The sequence below is a fragment of the Hirsutella rhossiliensis genome (assembly GCF_020360975.1).
Source record: "Hirsutella rhossiliensis strain HR02 chromosome Unknown scaffold00008, whole genome shotgun sequence".
Classification (NCBI taxonomy): Eukaryota; Fungi; Ascomycota; class Sordariomycetes; order Hypocreales; family Ophiocordycipitaceae; genus Hirsutella; species Hirsutella rhossiliensis.
Window position 1 is genome coordinate 399,960 of NW_025408674.1, and position 22,283 is coordinate 422,242.

A 22,283-nucleotide genomic window follows, 5' to 3' on the forward strand; every position below is an offset into this window, starting at 1 on the left:
TTAAGGGGTTATTATTCAGCAACGTCAGTCTTGCACCATTAAAGTCAACCGTTGTTCCGTATGTGATGTCAGTCTTGGGCTTGGAACGAAATTCTGCCTTTGTAGCTCTTCTTCTTCACGGGTAGAAAAGTTGTTCGTTCCAAGGATGAGGGTGTCATCAGTTTGCATTCCAACAATACCGAGCGTGTCAGGGCCAGTATTCGAAATCAGTAGGCAGGAGTCATAGGTGGAGGTAGACATATCCAGCTTTTCGAGGTGATGCTGCTGATATGTGCGGAACCAATGGACTCCGGCTTCTGCGATACCGTACAGGGCTTAATAACACGAATAATTGTTCCGTTAGGTATTTGCCTTGTAGTTCCGTGGGCAAATACGTAAGAATGGTCCGGGAAAGCTTGGTCTGGGATTGCGGGTATGCCTGAGTGATATCACGGAGGGAGAGGGTTATGCCGTAGTTTTGAAGAAGTCCGGGGGCAATAGCGAGGATGAGTCTCTGGCTAACGCGTTGAATTGTCGGAGATTGCGTCAGGAGGGTGGTCTTCTCAAAGTCGTTATGTCCTTGAATAACAAGTCGAGACTTTCGTAGGGCTTAGTGTTGATTCCTTTGACTTCACGAACCATTCGAGAGCGAAAGATTCTATAGTTTCCATGACTCATTTGATCGTATCGTTCAAATTGGAATACACCGCGGCCAACGAGGTCAGTAATCTCTTTGTTATCGGATTCTTCGAAGGGGTCACCAGGAGAGGTGATTATGCCATCAGACCGTAGCTTGAGGAAAGAGCTTGTGCATCTTCCTCCTTTTGGGTCAAGAAGCTCTGGTCTACGGCAGGGCCATCATGATCAAATCCTTTGGCTTGTTCTTTGATCCTGGTGGGCGTCCTCTCTTGCGGGGGCGGGGTTCGGGTCGGGCAGGCAGGTCCGTTAGGGTCTTAACGGGGTCTTGAGCCGGTTGTTCATTAAGATCTGAACGAATGCCTGAGGGTCTGTGTCGTGTGTAGGGTCGGAAAGAGTGGTATCATCACGCAGATACGGTTGTACAAGGGTCGATCGAAAGACTTGGGGCCGTTGACTGTGTCAATGGTGATGTTATGGCTATCAATCGATGCAATCTTGAAGGGTCCTTGCCAACCGTCTTTCTCTCCAAACGCGAACTTCACTTTGCAGCGGGAGGGATAGCACTTCTGTCGTGCTCGGGCCGTTGCGTGCATGGAGGGCATCCTTAACTCGTCTTTCTGCCGAGAGTTGGCGGAGCATTTTCATCGCTTTCTGCATAGCTTCCGATCTTTTGAGGTGGAAGCGGAAGGGCGAGTCTGTAGATACGCGGGTATGCGCCGAAAACAAGCAACGTAGGCACAAGACCGTCAGGTCCTGCCGTATCATTGATTGCTTTAACAGCCATTTGAAGGACTGTTTCGGCGGAAGTGGTGTGGCCAATCTCAGCATGGAGGATGTTAAAGGCGCGTCGGAGGGTGCGTGATAGCGTTCAATCTTTCCAATGGACCAATGCGTCTCAACAGGTACTTGAGAGCATTTGATCCCATAATCTTTGCTTCGTTCCGGAATTCGAGAGAAGCAAAGTTAGTTCCTGCATCGTGACGGAGGGTATCAGGAGGTCCAAGATACGTGTCGATCCAGAGGGTCCGGAGGGTCTCCCATGTATCTTTAGCTGACATTGACGGTAAAAATCTGGCTCCTTGGAAAGCAGTAGCTGAGTCCACAACGTGTAGAACAGGGCGTTGTGGTGTTCCTAGGTGCATCACATCAACGATGATTTCGTAGTTGAATTCTTGATCATCGTTAAGGGTGAACTTGAAGCGGCGTGGGGCTTGTGAGTGCATTTGACAGTGGTGACAGAACTTAGAGATAGTCTCTAATGTGTCTATCGAGACGTCACTGTGCCCGGCTTGCTTCAAGAGGTGATGGAGCCTAGGGACTGCTGGGTGTCCAAAGCGTCGGTGAAGTGTACGAATCTCTGTTTCCGTAAGAAACGAGATAGACTCTTCATCTTTCGTAAGGAAGAACCAGGGATGTCCCCATTTGCGGATGACTGGGATGCTGGTAGGGCGATTAGTACAATGATTACTACAATTGATGGTATCTGTGATGTTATTGAAATAGATACCAAGTCGATCCATATCAGCAAGGCAGAGCAAAAAGGGAGTTGGGGTTTGAAGGATGTGGAACGTGATCCTTCCGAGGGGTGTTTTAGGCAACTGTGCCAAGGAGTTAATCGTGTCGCCGTTGCCAAATTTGATGGAGGCCTGGCCGGATGTAGAGCTGTCGAGAGCTACAGAAGGATCTTCTCGTTGTAGGGCGATGTACTGAGAATATCCTGCTGTGGAGAATGTTGCTGCACCTGTGTCGATCATGATACCTTGAATCTATCCCTGAATAGCGATCTTCAATAATAAATTGCGAGGCTGGAACAACGGTTTGATCCGTCTGATAGACGTCTTCTCCTGTGATCAAATGATTGAATGCCTGTTGACAGAGCATTTGGCTTGCTTGCCATTGTTCCGGGTGATCGTTGGTGCTATTGTCATGTTCTTCCCATGTATCTTCAGTGTCATCAAAGCTGCTCATCTCATGACCTTCGTAGTCTAGAATATAGCCTCCGATGTCCGTGAGTTGTACACCTATGAAGTGGCATTGAGTGATATGTTGGTCCTTGGCCTTTTGTCGTTCATCCGTAGAGTGTTTAGTTGACCAACAGCCTTCTTGTCCACAAACAAAACACTTCTTTGTCCAGTTGCGGTTATTGTAGCTAGGATTGTAGTTACTACGGCTTTGAGGCCGGTAGTTTCCACGGTTGTAGCTTTGTCCGTATCCGCGGCTGGGTCGTTGACCTGAATATCCGTATCTGCCTCGAGAGCGGTTGTTATTGTATCGACGGTCGAGGTAGTACTGATGGCGTGGATCGTTATGATCGAATGATCCAGCAAAGTCAAGGGAAATTGAGAAGTTGTTATGAGGGCAAGATGGGTTTCAACGGATGCACGAAGATCTGCAAGAAGGTGCTCGACGTTATCGGCGGGTTTGAAAGAGCGTATTGGAGTTCGGGTACTCCACGGCATGCTTTCATAAGCGTTGTACGCAGTAGAAGGTCTCCTCCGTACTCCTGCCAAGGGCTCGTTGGCAGAGCTGAAGCTTATCAAAGAGGGTTTGAAGCACTTCGTGGGGGTCTTCGCATCTTGGGCACGGATGGAGTTAAAGGTTATTGTTGTCCAGTCAGTATGGTAGTGGACATGGTTGACTTCCGTGTCAAAGTGTTGTTTGAAGATATCATACGCTTGTCGGAACGTCGTAGCCCATGTGATCTTATCAAGATAGAATCTTTGGGCTCTTCCATCAAGGATCCGGGGAAAGAGTGCGTGAAATTGTGACGGTTTCACTTGGATATGAGAGCAGTTGCTTAAGAAGAGGCGGAGCTTATCATCAAGGAGATCGTACGGCTCTCCTGTGTAGTTCCGATCTTTGTTCCAGGTCTTCATAAACTTCTGCTGGATGTCGCTATCGACGATAGCGTTCGGGATGTTATCCGGGGGGAGTTTCATGTATTCTCCAAAGGTTGCAGGGCCGGATAAGTGTTCGGGGATGGGGTTGGTGACGGGTTGGACGAGATCGGGGTTCTGGAAGCGGTAGGAAGTCGGATGAATAGTAAGAGAGGTCGGAGCAGGTTTATCTTGGATAGTCGGAGCAGGAGTAGGTGCGTTAGGAGGGCTCGTTAGGGTCTTAATAGGTTGTGGTTCGTTAAGACCTTGATGAGGTGCTGCTAAGGGCGTAACTGATGGTGAAGGAGGTTGAGACGGATGGGGATTAGTGGAAGCATTTGATCCTAGTAATGCTGTCTGCCTCCTGAAGGCAGCAGTCCTCTCATCAAACACCATCTCCGTAAACTCCTGCTCTGGCCAGGTTTGTGGGTTCTCGATAGTTTGTAATATGAGAAATTGTGTTGCGAATTTCCCTTTGTGAACCTGTGTAGATACCTCTTTTCCTTAGTAGTTTCCTGAGGGCTCTCTTGTATTCATTCGGGGCGCGGTCCCATGTGTCTTCGGTCCATTCTTCAAAATGCTGTTGGAAGTAACCAAGGAGGTCGTATCCTTGATCACTGCCAGATTGAACGATGAATATGAACTTTGCCACATATGTCGTTACTGCGATCTTGTCCTTTTCGTCGTGTGTGATATCGTTGTCCCAAAGGTCGATATTAATTTGTCGGAATGCGGATGCTTGGATGTCTAGTGCCTGCATCTGGTCGCATATTTCTTCGAGCTGGGCTTCTGGGGACATAGCTCGGGCGGTCGGGGCTATCGTGATCAAATGAATGAGACGATGTGGGGTTCGTATTGGTCTCTTCGTATACGAGTTGTCGCTAATAGGAGGTCGAGCGTCGCGTACTAAGTAGGTCGTTCGCGGCCAGACTGAACTGACGGGGATCTTGCTACTTAACGTCAAGGGTCGAACGTTCTTACTAGTTGTTTGCGATGTGGTCGCCTGTCGATTCCGGTGCTCACGGCTAGGCAAACTAGCGGGCGATCGTAATCAACAGTTGGAAGGACTCTCGCGCGGCTGGGCAAACCAGCGGGAGATTCCTTGTTCTTAGCACAAATAACCTTCTTCTGAGCGCTACTCAGGGCCACAGTAAAGTGACGCGGACTATAGCACCTTCGAAGGTTGAGGAATTTGTCTCTTCTACTTAGCTGTCTGTGACGGGCGTGGGCCGGTCACTGATCAGTGTGGGTAGGCACCTGCGGCAGCTGCTGCAATGAGACGGTACTAGGGTTAACCTGTGATGTTGTATTCGTCTTGATTCTCTATCTAAGGAGGCAGAGGCCAGCGTGGAGAAAGGGGGCACGCTGCCCTCAGCCGCACACGTGACCGTACGGGTCACGTGCCAACCATGGTTGGTCACACCACTAGATAGATACATTCCTACATATACCATACCCCACCCCCCTTTCGGTCCAATAAAAAAGCTTTTGCATAGATAGGAGCGTTCATTTCTCTACATAATAATATAATATTCGTGTTTTTATTCTCAAGTTCTGGTCATACCTATTCCATGTACCGGTAGTTCAAATGGTAGACTTTTGGTGGGGATTTTTTCAATTGCGCTACCGAAAGGGGGTGGGGTATGGTCTAGGCTTACCTTAGCGTCTACTGGACACACCCCGTGCGGCGTGGATTGAATTGATCACGATCCTGACAAGGACGGGGTTTCTAGGAGTTACTAGCGCATAAGATGAGGCTGAGAACAAGGCTGTGACAACAGTGACATCGCCCTGTGCAATGAAGCCACAAGAAGCAATCCGCAGTACCTAATCGCCAAGTTCTGCTTTTGTTCAACACAAGCCAGGCTCTTAGGAAGGCAACAGTAGCCTTAGCTCTCCTGTCACACACAGACTAAGTGCCATAACTGTCAATTGCGCACCACTTGTTGGAGCGCGCGTTCTACTTTTGGCGCAATATCTCCAGTGATCTTGTCGCGAAGCAGATTTGATGTTCAATTGAACATGTCACCTGAACAACAGGTGGCTTGATTTTTCGTGACAATGTCGGGAGCAGTCATTGGATATGAGTCAATTGCAGCGCACCTGTTGGAGCGCGTTCCACTTTTGCCTGCATGGCGCGACGGTCTTCGCGACAGATCTTCTTGGACTGGACTAATTACTCGTGCCCGCCCCCACTTTATTGGCATTCGCTTTGGCTCACCCACTAAAGTGGGTGCTGAAAAAAGTGAGGTTGGGGGAAGAGGAAAACTGAACTCGAAGGCATTGCGTCAGTTCCTCGTCGTAGATAGTTCTTCATCCTTCTTTACTCTGGGATAGGTGTGGCTCTTGCTTGCCATCATGGCAGAGCCTGAAGTGGCGGTCCTGGCGGACGTGGGGCGGGCTAGATCCAACCAGCCCGACGCCATCGACGCGTCCGACGCGAGGATGACGCCCAGCGGACGCGTGCAAGATACGTTGCGATCACTGGAAAATGCATCCGCAAGGGCTCCGAAGCGAGTCACGGCCCGAACGACGCGGGTCTCATCGGTCGGCAATGAAGGCGAAAGAGTTGACGAGGTGAAGTCACGCAGCAGTGTGGAGACCGCCAAATCGATGATGCAGAGGGTTCTAGAGATGCTGGCGAAGATGGGGAACGAGATGGTGGACCTGAAACATAGAGTATCCGAGCAAAGCGACACGATCAGGAAGCTGAGCGCCACGGTTTACAAGCAAAGCACCATCATTCAAGGACAGGAAGATCTGATCCGAGGCTTGGAGGTCCAAGTCCAGGAATCAAGGAAGAGTTTCGACGCAAGAGCGATGAGCACGACGCGGAATTAAAACGGGGACACCAGGATCTTCAGAGAGAAGTCGCCGCTTTGAAAGAGCAATTGGCCCAGCTTACGCAGAAGCTGAATGCTTCGGGTGAGGTGACTCTGTCAAGCGGCGCTCGAGCAACGTTTGCCGATATTGCGCGCACACTGCCAGCGAGCCCGCCGACGAGTCTATCCAGCGTAGCTGTCCCAAGAAAGCAGCAGACAGCCAGCGATCCTCTCCATTGTACCATCGACACATCTCGCGTCAGCGAGTCGAACAAGAACAAAGCGCAAATCGGATCAATTCTCCAGGCCATCGAGACTGAGATGAGAGCGATGAACGGACAAGAGACCTGGAGGTGCGCAGCAGTCGTGAGAGTCCCGGAATGCCGACCGAGTCAAGATCGTCTGCAGAGACGAAGCCGAGCTTCAGATGGTCAAAGAGGCTGCGCAGAAGACAGCCGTGGAAGGTTCACGAGTTATGCGAGACCAGCTGTACCCGGTCCGAGTCGACAACGCCAACCGCACAGCAATCCTGACGCGGAAGGCAACGTTCTGCCTGGAGCGATCGAGGCCTTGAGTGCCGAAAACAGAGTGACCATTGGCAAGATTTCCTGGTTGAGCAAACGAGAGTCTGGCAAAGCGTACGGGTCCATGGTGGTGTATGTCACCAAGAAAAGCGACGCAGAAAGGCTTCTAGAAGGGCACTACTTTGACCTAGCGGGAGAGTCAGCCACCACCTATGTATTCGAGCCAAGAACGGGACCAATCCAATGCTTCAACTGCCAGGAGATCGGTCACAAAGCATATGCATGCAAGAAGCAGCGGACATGCGGCAAGTGCGCAAAGGTTGGGCATCACCACAGAGAGTGCACAGCAATTGAGCCAAAATGCGTCCCGTGTGGCGGACCGCACGAGTCGTTCAGCTGGAAGTGTAGGATGAGGAACCCGAACAGTGATGCTTGAGTCCCTCCGCATCCTACAGCTGAATGCGCACAAGAGTGATGTGGTGCAGCAAAGCCTGATGAACGACGCAGGCCTCAAGGACTTTGCTGTGCTGGCTCTTTCTGAGCCGTATGCGCGTGTTATCGACGGAGAGGTGGTGACGAGCCCTATGGGACACCATAACTGGACAAAGATGATACCGACGTGTGCTCGTGACGGCCTGTGGCCGATCCGTAGCATGCTTTGATCCGAAGTGACCTTGAGGCGGAGCAAGTGCCTGTGCCGTCGGCCGATCTCACAGCAGTGGTGCTCCGACTCGAGGGGAGGAAGTGATGGTGGTATCAGTGTACGTGCAAGGAAAGAACGACGAGGCGCTGACGAGCGCGATGGAGCTGCTGCACGACCTGATCGATCGCTTCCGTGATGGGACAGGAAACCGCACAGATGTGGTTCTGGCGGGAGACTTCAACCGCCACGATCTCCTCTGGGGCGGAGATGAAGTGTCAGCGAGCAGACAGGGGGAGGGCCAGCCCATCATCGACCTGATGAACGACTTTGGTCTCAGCAGCCTCCTGCCGAGAGGGACGAAAACGTGGCAAAGGGCGGACGAGGAGAGCACCATCGACTTGGTGCTGGCATCGGCAGAACTGGCAGACGAGGTGATATCCTGCATGACTCACCCGACAGATCACGGGTCAGACCACAGAGCGATCCAGACGGCCTTCGACATTCAAGTACCGGAGAGAACGTTTCCACAGCGCCTGATGCTCAAGAACGCGCCGTGGATCGCCATCGCAACCAGGGTCGAGGACGAGCTTCGGCCTCTTCCGTGGAGTGTGGGGTACAGACGCAGGCGGATCAGCTCATGAGGGTGGTCACCAAGGTGCTTCATGATCTGACACCTCGGGCACAGCCGCCGCCATACGCGAAGCGATGGTGGACAAAGGACCTGACGCGACTGCGGCAAACGTACACGTATTGGCGCAATCAAGCAAGGGCGCAGCGAAGAGCCGGTCAACCGCAGCCGGATCTGGAGCAACGCGCCAAGGACGCTGCCAAGGAGTACCACGACAACGTGCGGAAACAGAAGAAGTCCCATTGGGACGACTTCGTCACCGACGAGAACAACATCTGGAAAGTGGTCAAGTATCTGAAACCCGGCGTGAATGTGTTCGATGACAAGGTGCCGCCGTTGAGGAGAGCCGACGGCTCGATCACCAAAGGCAAAGGAGAGCAAGGTGAGGAGCTCCTGAGCACCTTCTTCCCGCCTCTGCCAACCATGATCGAACCGGAGGGTGAGCGTCCGCAAAGAGAAGCGATAACCATGCCCGACCTCACCTTGCAAGAGATTGAGGAAAGGTGATGGCGGCCAAGTCTTGAAAGCGCCGGGGGAGGACGGCCTCCCTGTGATTGTGTGGAAGAAGCTCTGGCACGTGGTCAAGCATCGGGTGTGGACGCTCTTCGACTCATCGCTTCGAGAGGGCGTGGTGCCCCATCAATGGCGGACGGCCAAGATCATCCCGCTGAAGAAGCCGGGTAAGGACGATTACACTCTGGCCAAGGCGTGGCGACCGATCTCACTGCTGTCAACCCTTGGCAAGATCCTCGAAGCAGTCGTTGCAGAACGCATCAGCTATGCAGTCGAAGCTCATGGGCTGTTGCCCGCGAACCACTTTGGTGCACGGAAACGCAGGTCGGCAGACCAAGCACTCGTGCTTCTGCAGGAGCGGATATATAAGGCTTGGAGAATGGGCAGGGTTTTGAGTCTCGTCAGCTTCGACGTCAAAGGGGCGTACAATGGAGTTTGCAAAGAGCGGCTGCTTGAGAGGATGAAAGCTCGAGGCATCCCGAGTCGCCTGGTCAAGTGGGTAGACGCATTCTGCTCGGAACGGACCGCATCGGTGGTTGTCAACGGGCACACATCCGAGCAGCAAGCCCTGGCGCAGGCCGGCTTACCCCAAGGATCTCCACTATCACCGGTGGCATTTCTGTTCTTCAATGCGGACCTGGTGCAGAGGCGAATCAGTAACAACAGCGGCTCCATCGCCTTCGTGGACGACTACTCTGCCTGGGTCACTGGACCAACGGCCGAGTCGAACAGAGATGGTATTCAGTCGATTATCGATGATGCGCTCGAGTGGGAGAAGCGCAGCGGCGCCACGTTTGAAGTGGACAAGACGTCCGTCATTCACTTCACACGCATCGCAGAACGCGACAGCGACTCGCCTTTCACCATCAGAGGGAATGATGTCAAGCCGAAGGACAATGTGAAGCTGCTGGGAGTCATCATGGATCAAGCACTTCGCTTCAAGGAGCATATCGCCGGAGTAGCCGCCAAGGGGCTGACCGCTGCCATGTGCCTGAAACGACTGAAGATGGCCTCACCACGAACGGCAAGGCAACTGTTCACTGCGACCGTAGCGCCGACCATGGATTATGCCTCCAACGTTTGGTCGCATGCATGCAAGGCGAAAGAAGCAACGTGGATCGAGAGGGCCCAGCGAGTCGGAGCCCAGGCGATCACGGGAGGGTTCCGTACGGTCGCGACGGCTGTGGCCGAGGCCGAGGCCAGCGTGCAATCATTTCGAGAACGCCATGCTCAAGCGGCGTCGAGATTCTGGATCAGAACGCAGACGCTGCCGAGGACGCATCCCTGACATCCTTGAAGCTGAAGCTGAACAGAAGGTATGCCTCGCCAATGCAGAAGCTTGCCTCGGCGATGGAAAGACTAGATACCAAACGCCTGGAAACCATCCACGAGTTCGCACTGGCGCCGTGGGACGACCGAGTGCAGGTAACATATGAGACGAACCGAGTGGAGGTGCTGAAGTCGGATGACCCGGAGGACATCACTATCGCGACATCCAGCTCTCAAAGGAAAGGCAAGGTCGGGTTGGGGGGCGTCGTTCGAGACGCTCTCCTCAACAGCGCAGACGAGGTGCTGGCCAGCTATTCCGTCACTCTCGGCTCCAGTGATGAGCAGAATGCCTACACAGCAGGACTCGAGGCAATCGCCACGGCCCTGAGGTGTGTTCCCAGGCCTTCGTGACCGAGACCTCACAGTTGTGACAAGCAACCGCTCTGTCCTGCAAGTCATCGGGCGGCCACGGCAGCAGTCTGGCCAGTGCACGATACGGGCGATATACGGATCTGTTGAGTTTCTGGCGAGAAGAGGCTGTAGAGTCAGACTTCGTTGGGTGCCTGCAAATAATGAGGAGTTCACTCTCGGGCCACTGGCCAAAAGGCAAGCGAAAAGGGCGACGCGAGATGAATGCGTCGCCGAACCAGCAACGTTCCAAGCAAGATCAACCACGTTACGTTTGCTGCTCAACGGACACACTCGAGTCCGTCAGATTCCAGAAGGAGTTGGAAACTACTCGAAGCGCATCGATAAGGCTTTGCCGGGCAAGCACACCCGCAAGCTGTACGACGAGCTGAAAGAAAGGAATCGGAAGTGTTGGTACAGCTTCGAACTGGCAAATCGCGGCTGAATAGCTATCTTTGCAAAATCGGGGCAGTAGAATCGGATGAATGCACGTGTGGACAGTCGGCGGAAACGGTGGAACATTTCCTCTTCCGATGCAGAAAATGGACGGTACAACGAGAAATCATGAGTCGATATGCAGGCGGGAAGATGGGAGACTTGTCCTTCTTCCTAGGTGGCAAGGCAGAGTCAGACGACGACAAGTGGCAGCCTGATATGGGGGCTGTGCGGGCGACGATACAGTTCGCATTGGCAACGAAACGTTTTAGCATGGACCGGCAACGGGCCATGTGCTGATCAAGGGACAATCGTACTAACACAACAGCCTTCAACTTGGCAGACCGCGCTTCAGTCGCTGAAGGTAGGACGCTGAACACTTGGAGAAACTGACCTTCAAGCAGGCCTGTCATGTCATAGCGAACGAGGCTGGAAACAGATGAAAAGAAGCGTGGGGCTTTGGGTGAGATGGAACAATGTACAGAAGGTAGACAGGCTAGCGTAGTGGCTCTATGGGGGAACCCTCCGGGCGTAATACAACCAAAAAAAAAAAGTGGGTGCTCAGAAAAGTGGGTGCTGAGGGTGCTGGGAAAAAAAAAGTTCGGATCGGCTCTCGAACTGTAGATAGTTATATTTCTCTTTACTCTTTACTCTTGGGTTGGTGTTGATGTCGCGTGCCACCATGGCAATGCCAGAGGTGGTGCCCCTGGCGGATGTGAGGGCGGGTCCAGATCCAGCTAGCCCGTCGCCATCGACGCGTCCGACGCGAGGGATGACGCCCAGCGGACGAGTGCAAGATACGTTGCAATCACTGGAAAATGCGTCCGCAAGGGCTTCGAAGCGAATCACGACGCGAACGACGCGAGTCACGCCAGTGGGCAATGATGGCGAAAGAAGCGACGAAGTGAAGTCACGCAGCAATGTGGAGACCGCCAAATCGATGATGCAGAGAGTCCTGGAGACGCTGGGAAGATGGGCAGTGAAATGGTGGAGCTGAAACATCGGGTATCCGAGCAAAACGACATGATCAGGAAGTTGAACGCCACTGTCTACAAGCAAAGCACCATCATTCAAGGACAGGAAGATCTCATCCGAGGCTTGGAGGTCCAAGTCCAGGAATCAAGGAAGAGTTTCAACGCAAGAGCGATGAGCACGACGCGGAATTAAAACGGGACATCGGGATCTTCAGAGAGGTTGCCGCTGTGAAAGCAATTGGCCCAGCTCACGCAGAACCTGAATGCTTCGGGAGGTGACTCTGTCGAGCGGCACTCGAGCAACGTTTGCCGACATTGCGCGTACACTGCCAGCGAGCCCGCCGACCAGTCTATCCAGCGTAGCTGTCCCAAGAAAGCAGCAGACAGCCAGCGATCCTCTCCACTGTACCATCGACACATCTCGCGTCAGCGAGTCGAAGAAGAACAACGCGCAAATCGGATCAATTCGCCAGGCCATCGAGACTGAGATGAGAGCGATGAACGGACAAGAGACCTGGAGGTGCGCAGCAGTCGTGAAGAGTCCCGGAATGCCGACCGAGTCAAGATCGTCTGCAGAGACGAAGCCGAGCTTCAGATGGTCAAAGAGGCTGCGCAGAAGACAGCCGTGGAAGGTTCGCGAGTTATGCGAGACCAGCTGTATCCGGTCCGAGTCGACAACGCCAACCGCACAGCAATCCTTGACGCGGAAGGCAACGTTCTGCCTGGAGCGATCGAGGCCTTGAGTGCCGAAAACAGAGTGACCATTGGCAAGATTTCCTGGTTGAGCAAACGAGAGTCTGGCAAAGCGTACGGATCCATGGTGGTGTATGTCACCAGAAACGCGACGCAGAAAGGCTTCTGGAAGGGTACTACTTTGACCTAGCGGGAGAGTCAGCCACCACCTATGTATTCGAGCCAAGAACGGGACCAATCAATGCTTCAACTGCCAGGAGATCGGTCACAAAGCATATTCATGCAAGAAACAGCGGACATGCGGCAAGTGCGCAAACGTTGGGCATCACCACCGGGAATGCACCGCGATTGAACCAAAATGTGTCCCGTGTGGCGGACCGCACGAGTCATTCAGCTGGAAGTGCAGGATGAGGAATCCGAGCAGTGATGCTTGAGTCCCTCCGCATCCTACAGCTGAATGCACACAAGAGTGATGTGGTGCAGCAGAGTCTGATGAACGACGAAGACCTAAAGGATTTTGCCGCACTGGCTATATCTGAGCCACATGCGCGCAATATCGACGGAAAGGTGGTGACGAGTCCCACGGGACACCATAACTGGACAAAGATGATACCGACGTGTGTTCGTGATGGCCTATGGCCGATTCGCAGCATGCTCTGGATCCGAAGTGACCTTGAGGCGGAGCAAGTGCCTGTGCCGTCGGCCGATCTCACAGCAGCGGTACTCCGACTTGAGGGAAGGGAGGTGATGGTGGTGTCAGTGTATGTGCAAGGAAAGAACGACGAGGCGCTGACGAACGCGATGGAACTATTGCGCGACGTGATCGATCGCTTCCGCAATGGGACAGGAGACGTACCGATGTGGTTTTGGCGGGGACTTCAACCGCCACGACCTCCTCTGGGGCGGAGATGAAGTGTCAGCGAGCAGACAAGGGAGGGCCAGCCCATCATTGACCTGATGGACGACTTTGGTCTTAGCAGCCTTCTCCGAGAGGAACGAAAACGTGGCAAAGGTCGGACGAGGAGAGCACCATCGACTTGGTGCTGGCATCGGCGGAACTGGCGGACGAGTTGACATCCTGCGTGATTCATCCAACAGAGCACGGATCAGACCATAGAGCGATCCAGACGACCTTCGACATTCGAGTGCCGGAGCGTACCTTTCCGCAGCGCCTGATGCTCAAGAACGCGCCGTGGATCGCCATCGCAACCAGGGTCGAGGACGAGCTTCGGCCTCTTCCGTGGACTGTGGGGGTGCAGACGCAGGCGGATCAGCTCATGCGGGTGGTCACCAAGGCGCTTCGAGATCTGACTCCTCGAGCCCAGCCGCTGCCATACGCGAAGCGATGGTGGACAAAGGACCTGACGCGACTCCGTCGGACGTACACGTATTGGCGCAATCAAGCAAGGGCGCAGCGAAGAGCCGGTCAATCGCGTCCGGATCTGGAGCAGCGCGCCAAGGAGGCTGCGAAGGAGTACCACGACAATTTGCGGAGACAAAGAAGGCCCATTGGGATGACTTCGTCATCGAAGGAGCAACATCTGGAGGGCTGCCAAGTATCTGAAGCCTGGTACGGAGATGACGGATGACAAGGTGCCCCGCTGAAGAGAGCCGACGGTTCGATCACCGAAAGCAAGGGCGAGCAAGCCGAGGAACTCCTGAGCACCTTCTTTCCGCCTCTGCCAACGAGGATCGAGCCGGAGGGTGAACGTCCGCAGAGAGAAGAAATAGCCATGCCAGACCTCACCTTGCAAGAGATTGAGGAGAAGGTGATGGCGGCGAAGCCCTGGAAAGCGCCTGGTGAGGATGGCCTTCCTGCGATCGTGTGGAAGAAGCTCTGGCACGTGGTCAAGCACCGGTGTGGACGCTCTTCAGCTCATCGCTCCGAGAGGGCGTCGTGCCTCATCAATGGCGAACGGCCAAGATCATCCCTCTGAGGAAACCAGATAAAGGAGACTACACCCTGGCCAAGGCGTGGCGACCGATTTCTCTCCTGTCGACGCTTGGCAAGATTCTGGAGGCAGTCGTCGCGGAACGTATCAGCTATGCAGTCGAGGCTCAAGGGCTTTTGCCCGCGAACCACTTTGGTGCACGGAAGCGCAGGTCCGCAGATCAAGCACTCGTGCTTCTGCAGGAGCGAATCTACAAGGCCTGGAGAACGGGCAGAGTGCTCAGCCTCATCAGCTTTGACGTCAAAGGCGCATACAACGGAGTGTGCAAAGAGCGAATGCTCGAAAGGATGAAAGCCCGAGGCATCCCGAGTCGACTGGTCAATTGGATAGACGCATTCTGCTCGGGACGGACCGCGTCGGTGGTTGTCAACGGGCACACATCCGAGCAACAAACCCTGCCGCAGGCCGGCCTACCCCAGGGATCTCCTCTGTCGCCAGTGGCTTTTCTTTTCTTCAACGCAGACCTGGTGCAAAGACGGATCAGTAATAACGGTGGCTCCATCGCCTTTTCGTGGACGATTACTCTGCCTGGGTCACGGGGCCAACGGCAGAGTCAAACAGAGATGGTATCCAGTCGATTATCGATGATGCGCTTGATTGGGAGAAGCGCAGCGGCGCCACATTTGAAGCAGAGAAGACATCCTTCATCCACTTCACACGCATCGCGGAGCGTGACAGCGACCTGCCTCTCATCATCAAAACGATGTCAAGCCGAAGAGCAACGTGAAGCTGTTGGGAGTCATCATGGACAAAGCGCTTCTTCAAGGAACACATCGCCAGAGCGGCCGCCAAGGGGCTGGCCGCGGCCATGTGTTTGAAACGACTGAAGATGGCTTCGCCACGGGTGGCGAGGCAACTGTTCGTCGCGACCGTGGCGCCAGCCATGGACTATGCCTCAAACGTGTGGTCGCACGCGTGCGGGGTGAAAGAAGCGGTGTGGATTGGCAGGGCCCAGCGAATCGGAGCCCAGGCTGTCACGGGAGGCTTCCGCACGGTGGCAACGGCAGTGGCCGAGGCCGAGGCCGGCGTGCAATCGTTCCGAGAACGGCATGCTCAAGCGGCAGCGAAATTCTGGATAAGGATGCGGACGCTCCCGAAGACGCATCCTCTGACATCGTTGAGGCTCAAACTGAACAGGAGGTATGCGTCGCCAATGCAGAAGCTCGCCTCGGCGATGGGAAGAATAGATACCAAGCGCCTGGAAGTCATCCACGAGTTCGCACTGGCGCCGTGGGACGAACGAGTGCAGGCAACGGATGAGACAGACCGAGTGGAGGTGCTGAAGTCGGATGACCCGGAGGACATCACTATTGCGACGTCCAGCTCGCAAAGGAAAGGCAAGGTCGGGTTGGGAGGCGTCGTTCGGGATGCTTCCCGCGACAGCGTAGACGAAGTGCTGGCCAGCTACTCCGTCACTCTCGGCTCCAGTGATGAGCAGAATGCCTACACAGCAGGACTCGAGGCAATCGCCACGGCTCTGAGGTGTGTACCTCTCGGTCTTCATGACCGAGATCTCACGGTTGTGACGAGCAACCGCTCTGTCCTGCAAGTCATCGGGCGGCCACGGCAACAGTCTGGTCAGTGCACGATACGGGCGATATACGGATCTGTTGAGTATCTGGCGAAAGAGGCTGCAGAGTCAGACTTCGTTGGGTGCCTGCAAAGAATGAGGAGTTCACCCTTGGGCCACTGGCCAAAATGCAAGCGAAAAGAGCGACGCGAGACGAGTGCATCGCCGAACCAGCAACGTTTCAAGCAAGATCAACGACGTTACGACTGCTGCTCAACGAAAACGCTCGCGTTCGTCAGATCCCGGAAGGGTTGGAAAGCACTCAAAGCGCATCGATAAGGCATTGCCGGGCAAGCACACCCGCAAGTTGTACGACGAGCTAACAAGAAAGGAATCCGAAGTGTTGATACAACTTCGAACTGGCAAATCGCGGCTGAATAGCTACCTCTGCAAAATCGGGGCGGTGGAATCGGATGAGTGCACTTGTGGGCAGTCTGCAGAAACAGTGGAGCATTTCCTCTTTCGATGCAGAAGATGGACGGTACAACGAGAGACCATGCTGCGATATGCGCGCGGAAAGGTGGGAGACTTGTCTTTCTTCCTAGGAGGCAAGGCAGAGTCAGACGACGACAAGTGGCAACCTGATATTGGGGCTGTGCGTGCGACGATACAGTTCGCATTGGCGACAAAACGCTTCAGTATGGACCGTTAACGGGCCATGTACTGATCAAGAACAACCATACTAACACAACAGCCTTCAACTTGGCAGACCGCGCTTCAGTCGCTGAAGGTAGGACGCTGAACACTTGGAGAAACTGACCTTCAAGCAGGCCTGTCATGTCACAGCGAACGAGGCTGGAAACAGATGGAAAGAAGCGTTGGGCTTTAGGTGAGGAGAAACCATGTATAGTAGGTACGTAGCTTAGCGTAGTGGCTCTATGGGGGAACCCTTCGGGCGTAATACAACCAAAAAAAAAAAAAAAGGCACACGTACGGAAGGCATATTTAGATAGGGATCGAAAGGAGGAACAATGCCGCGGAAGAGCAAGAACAGCACCAAGCGCAACTCGAACCAATTCGAGTTGCTCGATGACGAGGAAGACGGTACGAACGACAATGTGGCCTGTAGCATCGTGGCCAATTCGACAAGCGCGGCCGACGCGACAAGGACCAGCGCCCGCGGTCGCCCTCTGAAACCGACGCTGCAATTCGACCCTGAACCGCGCCCATCACGAAAGAAATCCGCCGTCCGAAAGCGAAACCGACGAATGCCGACCCCAATGCCAACGAGGATTCATTGGCGCGAATCGAAGCTCTCCTGAAACGCGTCGAGGCGGGCCGAAAGGGCGGAGAAACGCGTCGAGTCTCTGGAAGAGTTCATTCGAAACGAGCTCTTCCCACGCGTCGCTAGCCCTCCGGAGTCCGCCACTCCAAGTGCGCCTCATCAGCAACAGCAACAGCTGTTGCGAAGCCGCTCGTAGGACCTCTAGAGGTTCCCTGCTTGCTGATGCTCCTGCTGAGACAGTCAGCCAGGACGTCAGGCCTGCTTTCTGATGCGTCGGCTGAGACAGTCAGCCCGGCCGTCAGGGACGGTGTCCTAGGAAAAGTGGGGGGCAGCCGACGATTGACGGAGGTGTGAGGCAGACGGAGAAGATCGAGATTGTGGCCAGGAATAAAGGGCGAGGAAGGAAGGAACAGACACAGAGAACAGAAGGGAAAATGGAGCAGCACCGGACGATTCTGAAATACTAACTTTATGCCTATTTGGCCCTACTATTCGTGACAGTCATGAGCCGGGAGGAACTACGTTCCTGTAACTTCCATTCCGACCGAAAACCACTCTCAAATCAACGAGATGTCGAAGTCTTCTGCCGCCCCTGCACGAGCGATCCTCTCAGGACCAAGCAACTGGGACAAATGGAGAAGGGAGCTCAGGAATCGAACTGACAAGACGATCCATAGCCTGATCTTTACCAACGAGGACCCCCTCGAACCTCCTGAGCGACCTGAATTCCGCCACTACGCCCCTGATGCTGTTAGACTCGCTGACCTCTCTGCCGTTCAGAAGAGAGATTATAACGACGCGATGCGGGACTATGATATCAGGAGGAAAGAGTATAAAGATGAGACTAAACTGGTTACCAACGCTCGCATAGCGATGCAGGAATCAGTGGTATCCTCGAAGCAGAACGCCTTCGACGAAGACCTTCCAATTCGTCAGTGGTTTAAACGTCTAGAAGCGTCGACGGCCCCTGAAGCGGGATATATGATGAATCTCACAAGGACCAAGTATTCGACCCACCTAAAGAGATTTAACGCAAAGGATCTAGACTCCTGGATCGACAAATGGGAAGACATAATGTCTGACGCCGATAAGTATAAGCTAATGGAGGCCCAAACGGGCCAGTGGCTTAGAGACGTTGCCACATTGATTAGGCCTCTGGATAACTCCCTAGGCTACCAGTACGAACAAGGAAGCAGGATACTCGACGCAAAATCAGAGGCTACCCAGGAAACTGTTCGACTTCGACCGATATGGTCCTCCTGCTGCTGCTCCTGTTAACCCCGTTGTTCACAATCCGGCAGCAGCTGCAGTAGCCGCGATGGCCGCTGCAGCAACGGCCGCAGTCGCCGCCGTTCTTGCAGCCCAGCTCCGACGGAGAGTCAATGGACTGTTGAGAGAGTCGTGCGAGATGTGAAGCATCTGGCCGAAAGCAGAGAAGCAGAAAAACCCCGAGGTGCTATCAAAAGAGGAGGCGCATTTCATGCGGACAAAGCAGCAGCAGACGCAGACGATGCGGACGAAGTACCGCCAGCGAAGAAGAAGAAGCTGGACAGAGAGCCCTTGGAAAGGGCCATATTCCAAAGAGATCCCTGCCTTGCCTGCAGACGCAAGGGACACGAGCTCGAGGGTTGCTGGCAGGTTATCGAAGAAGCCAGACCAGAGGGCTATAATCCGCCCCTGAAAGGTATCTCAAGATGACACGAGAGAGTCGCTGACGATCCTGTCCTGAAAAGGAGAATTGAAGATATTCGAAAGAAAATGCAGAAATAGCAACCAAGGATGAGGAAGGCTTGTGGGCTCAGCAAACCCAGCTTTCGTGTTCTCAGCTGAGTCCCTGGCCTGGGGATCGGAATATCCGCTTAAGAATTCAACCCTCCTTGATTGCGGCGCATCTCTTCATATCAACAACAAGCTCAGTCGGTTCCGATCGTTTAAAAAGGCCAAGAATGACTTTATCGTCGCCGGTGACTCTCTCGTTCGAATCGAAGGATTCGGGCGAGTCAATGTCGCAACGACGATGCCTGACGGCTCCCACCGAACACTCCGATTAAAGAAGGTTGCCTACTGTCCCGGTTTCTCATCGAGCCTGGTTTCTTTGCAGACTCTTATCGACGACGATCAGATCTTTTGGGATACGCTGTCTGAGCCTATGAGGCTAGTCCGAAAGGGCCAGACTATCGGGATCACCGAGAGGAAATATCAGCAGTTTGTTGTTGAATACCAGCCCGTGGAAACCGAATTCCCGGATTTCAACAGTGCGTTCCAGGCATCGAAGAAGGAGACAAGGAAAGCTCGAAGAGCCGGCTCAAGAGATCCTCGACCTGCCTCTCAAGGAGACGGCAAGCTTTGGCACGCCCGTCTTGGTCACCCTGGTCCAATGGCTTTGCACAAGCTAGGCCTACAAAGGGGTCCGGATTAAGGGCCGAAAACCGTCGAATGCGAGTACTGTGCTCAGGGAAGGTCAGAAGGCAAGTCTCCGCCGTCCACCTGACGAGGAAAGAGACAAGCCGTGCTACGAGATCTGGATAGACTGGACCGACCTTGCGAGAGACCACGAGAACTACGTCCGTGTGATGTTTATCACAGACGCCTTCTCTGGAATGGTCTTTCCCTACTTCATGAAGACCTACAAGGCAAAGGAACACGGAGCTGTCTTGAAAGACTTTTCCTCCTTTATGCTCGCTCGCTTTGGATTTAAGACGAATGTCGTGCGCTCTGACGGCGAGCTCTTCACGAAGAAAATCTCAGCCTGGATGAGGAAGAAAGGGATGACAAAGGCGATGTCAGCTTCCAACACTCAGGACCAGAATGGTGGAGCCGAGAGGTCAGGAGGGATCTCTACCGAGAGAGCGAGAGTCATGAGGATTGCCTCTCGACTACCGCATTCACTATGGAAAGAGATCATCGAAGCAGCCTGCTACCTCCGAAACCGAACGCCAAGAGAGCCTCGATTCGCCGCTGAAAACGCTAACGAAGGAGAAGCCGACTGGAAGTCTCCCATTGACTTGTTCACAGGGAAGAAAAATCAGCTCTCACATCTTCGTGCGTACGGCTGCCGAGCCTACGCAATGACAGCAAATGCACAGCTTGGATTGAGGAAGAGGTGGAAGCTCGACCCTAGCTCACATCGGATACCTCATCGGTTATAAGTCTACAAATATCTTCCTAATTTGGGTCCCTCTCTTGAAGAAGGTCATTGCAACGAGAGATGTTGTCTTTGACGAGTATACGTTCTTCGAAGGAGGAGGCGAGCGGATGCCGCTGCCTGCGAGCATCGGAGAGATGATCCAACAGATTGAAATCCCGGAAGGCCAGACGGCGAATCAGGCCATCCTTGACGAAGAGACCGATGAAGACACTGATATCGAGGACTTCGAGGATGATGACATCAGAATGGCTGAAGATAACGAAGACGAGGAGCAGGGACAACAACAAAGCGAAGAGCAGGAAAAGAAGACTACGGGAGAGCGCGGGAGCTGGAAGATGCATACCTAACGCCACCAGCTTCTGACCCGGAGGAAGAAGAACCACATGGAGTCTTTTCGGTTCACTTTCCATACGCTGACCCTAAGGGGGTGGTGGTAAAAGCCCCTTTCCAAGTCGATCTGGAGCCGTTGCAAGCTCAGAAGAGAGTCCGGGTTCAGGATGATCCTGAAGAGGAGGCTCACCCTGAGGGTGGGTTGCTCTCTTGGAGGAGCGGCATTTCAAGCCGACCTTGAAGGCCTGATGAAAGAATCGCGTTTGAAAGCTCTGGAACCATTTGATCAACCAGAGCTGGATCAGTCATACATCGACCGTTTTGCCGACTTCGTCCCGGTGCCAATTGAGGACGGGGTGCACGGAGCCTTCACAGCAGGAAGGTTGTTCAGACCGAAAAGCGCAAAAGTCCACAAGAGAGACCTACCTGAGCCTCCACAGACGCAGAAGCAACTAGAAAAACACCCGTATAGAGAGGAATTCACCCAGGCTCAGAGAGACCACCTGGCCTCACATGCGGAAATGGGCTCGTTTGACGAGGTCTTCTGGACGAAGGCTGCTGGAAAGCAGGTCCTCGGTTGCAAGTGGGTATTCATCTATAAGACTGATAAGCACGGCAATCTCCAAAGTGCAAAGCTCGCCTCGTTGTCTGTGGCAATCAGCAAGAAAGGGGACCTGCCTACTCGAGCGACTACCCTCGCAGGAATGTCGTTTCGTACGCTAATGGCCATTGCCGCGGAACACGACCTCGAATTGGAACAGATGGATGCAGTCAATGCTTTTGTTCATGCCCCCCTCGACGACGAAGAAGTTATCTTCATGAGGATGCCACCGGGGTTCCAGAAGAGGGGGAAAGTCCTACGCCTGAGAAAAGCTCTCTACGGACTACGCCGCTCGCCGCTCCTCTGGCAACAGATGCTTACGTCGTCTCTAGAGGAACTGGGATTCAGAAAAGTTCCCAGGAGCCGTGTGTCATGGTGAAGGAGCGGTGACCGTCTTCTTCTACGTTGATGACATCATCTGGGCATTCCGGAAGGAGGACGAAGGGGTCGTCGAAGAAGCTACTCGGGGACTACAGAAAAGATCAACCTAACTCGGCTTGGAGAACCTCGCTGGTTCTTGGGATTCGTATCCTCCGCGATCGTCAAAGGAAGACGCTTTGGCTGACGCAAGACGCCTATATCGACAAGATCGCGTATAAGTTCCTGTTAAACAACGACAACGCCCTGAGTCTCTCAAGCTCCCAGACACGCCAATGATCTCTGACGAAGAGCTCCTGCCAGCTACAAGCCAAGCAAATGAAAGGAAAAACATCAGTATCTCCAGAAGGTTGGTTCCGTGCTCTTCTCAGCAATTTCAACGCGACCAGATATTGCGTTTGCCGTATCCCGACTGGCAAGACATAACCACAATCCCGATGAGAAGCACCAGAAAGCAGCAGACAGAGTTATCCTCTTCCTCTTTGCAACGAGATCGTACGCGTTACGTCTCGGAGGAGGATCGAAGGAAGCGGAGCTGTTCCTCTGTTCGAGTGACGCATCGTTCGCAGACAATTCAGTCGACAGGAAGAGCTCACAAGGCTACGTCATGACCCTATTTGGAGGATCAGTGGCGTGGAGAGCGTCAAAGCAAGCGACAGTCACGACGTCAAGCACG

General features: G+C 53.8%; 3 protein-coding genes across 3 annotated transcripts; all 3 read left to right on the forward strand.

The window, feature by feature from the left end:
- Positions 1–5,852: 5,852 nt before the first annotated feature.
- Positions 5,853–10,304, forward strand: HRG_07297 (endonuclease-reverse transcriptase domain-containing protein; the record flags this gene model as incomplete). Its single annotated transcript, XM_044865768.1, has 15 exons — positions 5,853–6,272; positions 6,359–6,574; positions 6,623–6,669; positions 6,725–6,857; positions 6,920–6,960; positions 7,100–7,244; positions 7,296–7,384; positions 7,557–8,091; positions 8,169–8,550; positions 8,615–8,791; positions 8,870–9,416; positions 9,495–9,582; positions 9,631–9,702; positions 9,757–9,785; positions 9,860–10,304. 15 exons carry the CDS (start codon positions 5,853–5,855, stop codon positions 10,302–10,304), a joined length of 3,366 nt encoding a protein of 1,121 aa, XP_044718732.1.
- A 2,937-nt stretch (positions 10,305–13,241) lies between these two features.
- Positions 13,242–14,008, forward strand: HRG_07298 (Endonuclease/exonuclease/phosphatase; the record flags this gene model as incomplete). The annotated part of the gene is made up of 3 exons (XM_044865769.1): positions 13,242–13,318; positions 13,416–13,877; positions 13,936–14,008. The coding sequence occupies 3 exons, from the start codon at positions 13,242–13,244 to the stop codon at positions 14,006–14,008; spliced, it is 612 nt and encodes a 203-aa protein (XP_044718733.1).
- Positions 14,009–14,136: 128 nt separating this feature from the next.
- Positions 14,137–16,025, forward strand: HRG_07299 (reverse transcriptase (RNA-dependent DNA polymerase) domain-containing protein; the record flags this gene model as incomplete). Its single annotated transcript, XM_044865770.1, has 7 exons — positions 14,137–14,228; positions 14,279–14,838; positions 14,907–15,073; positions 15,122–15,256; positions 15,311–15,837; positions 15,906–15,932; positions 15,986–16,025. The coding sequence occupies 7 exons, from the start codon at positions 14,137–14,139 to the stop codon at positions 16,023–16,025; spliced, it is 1,548 nt and encodes a 515-aa protein (XP_044718734.1).
- Positions 16,026–22,283: the final 6,258 nt, after the last annotated feature.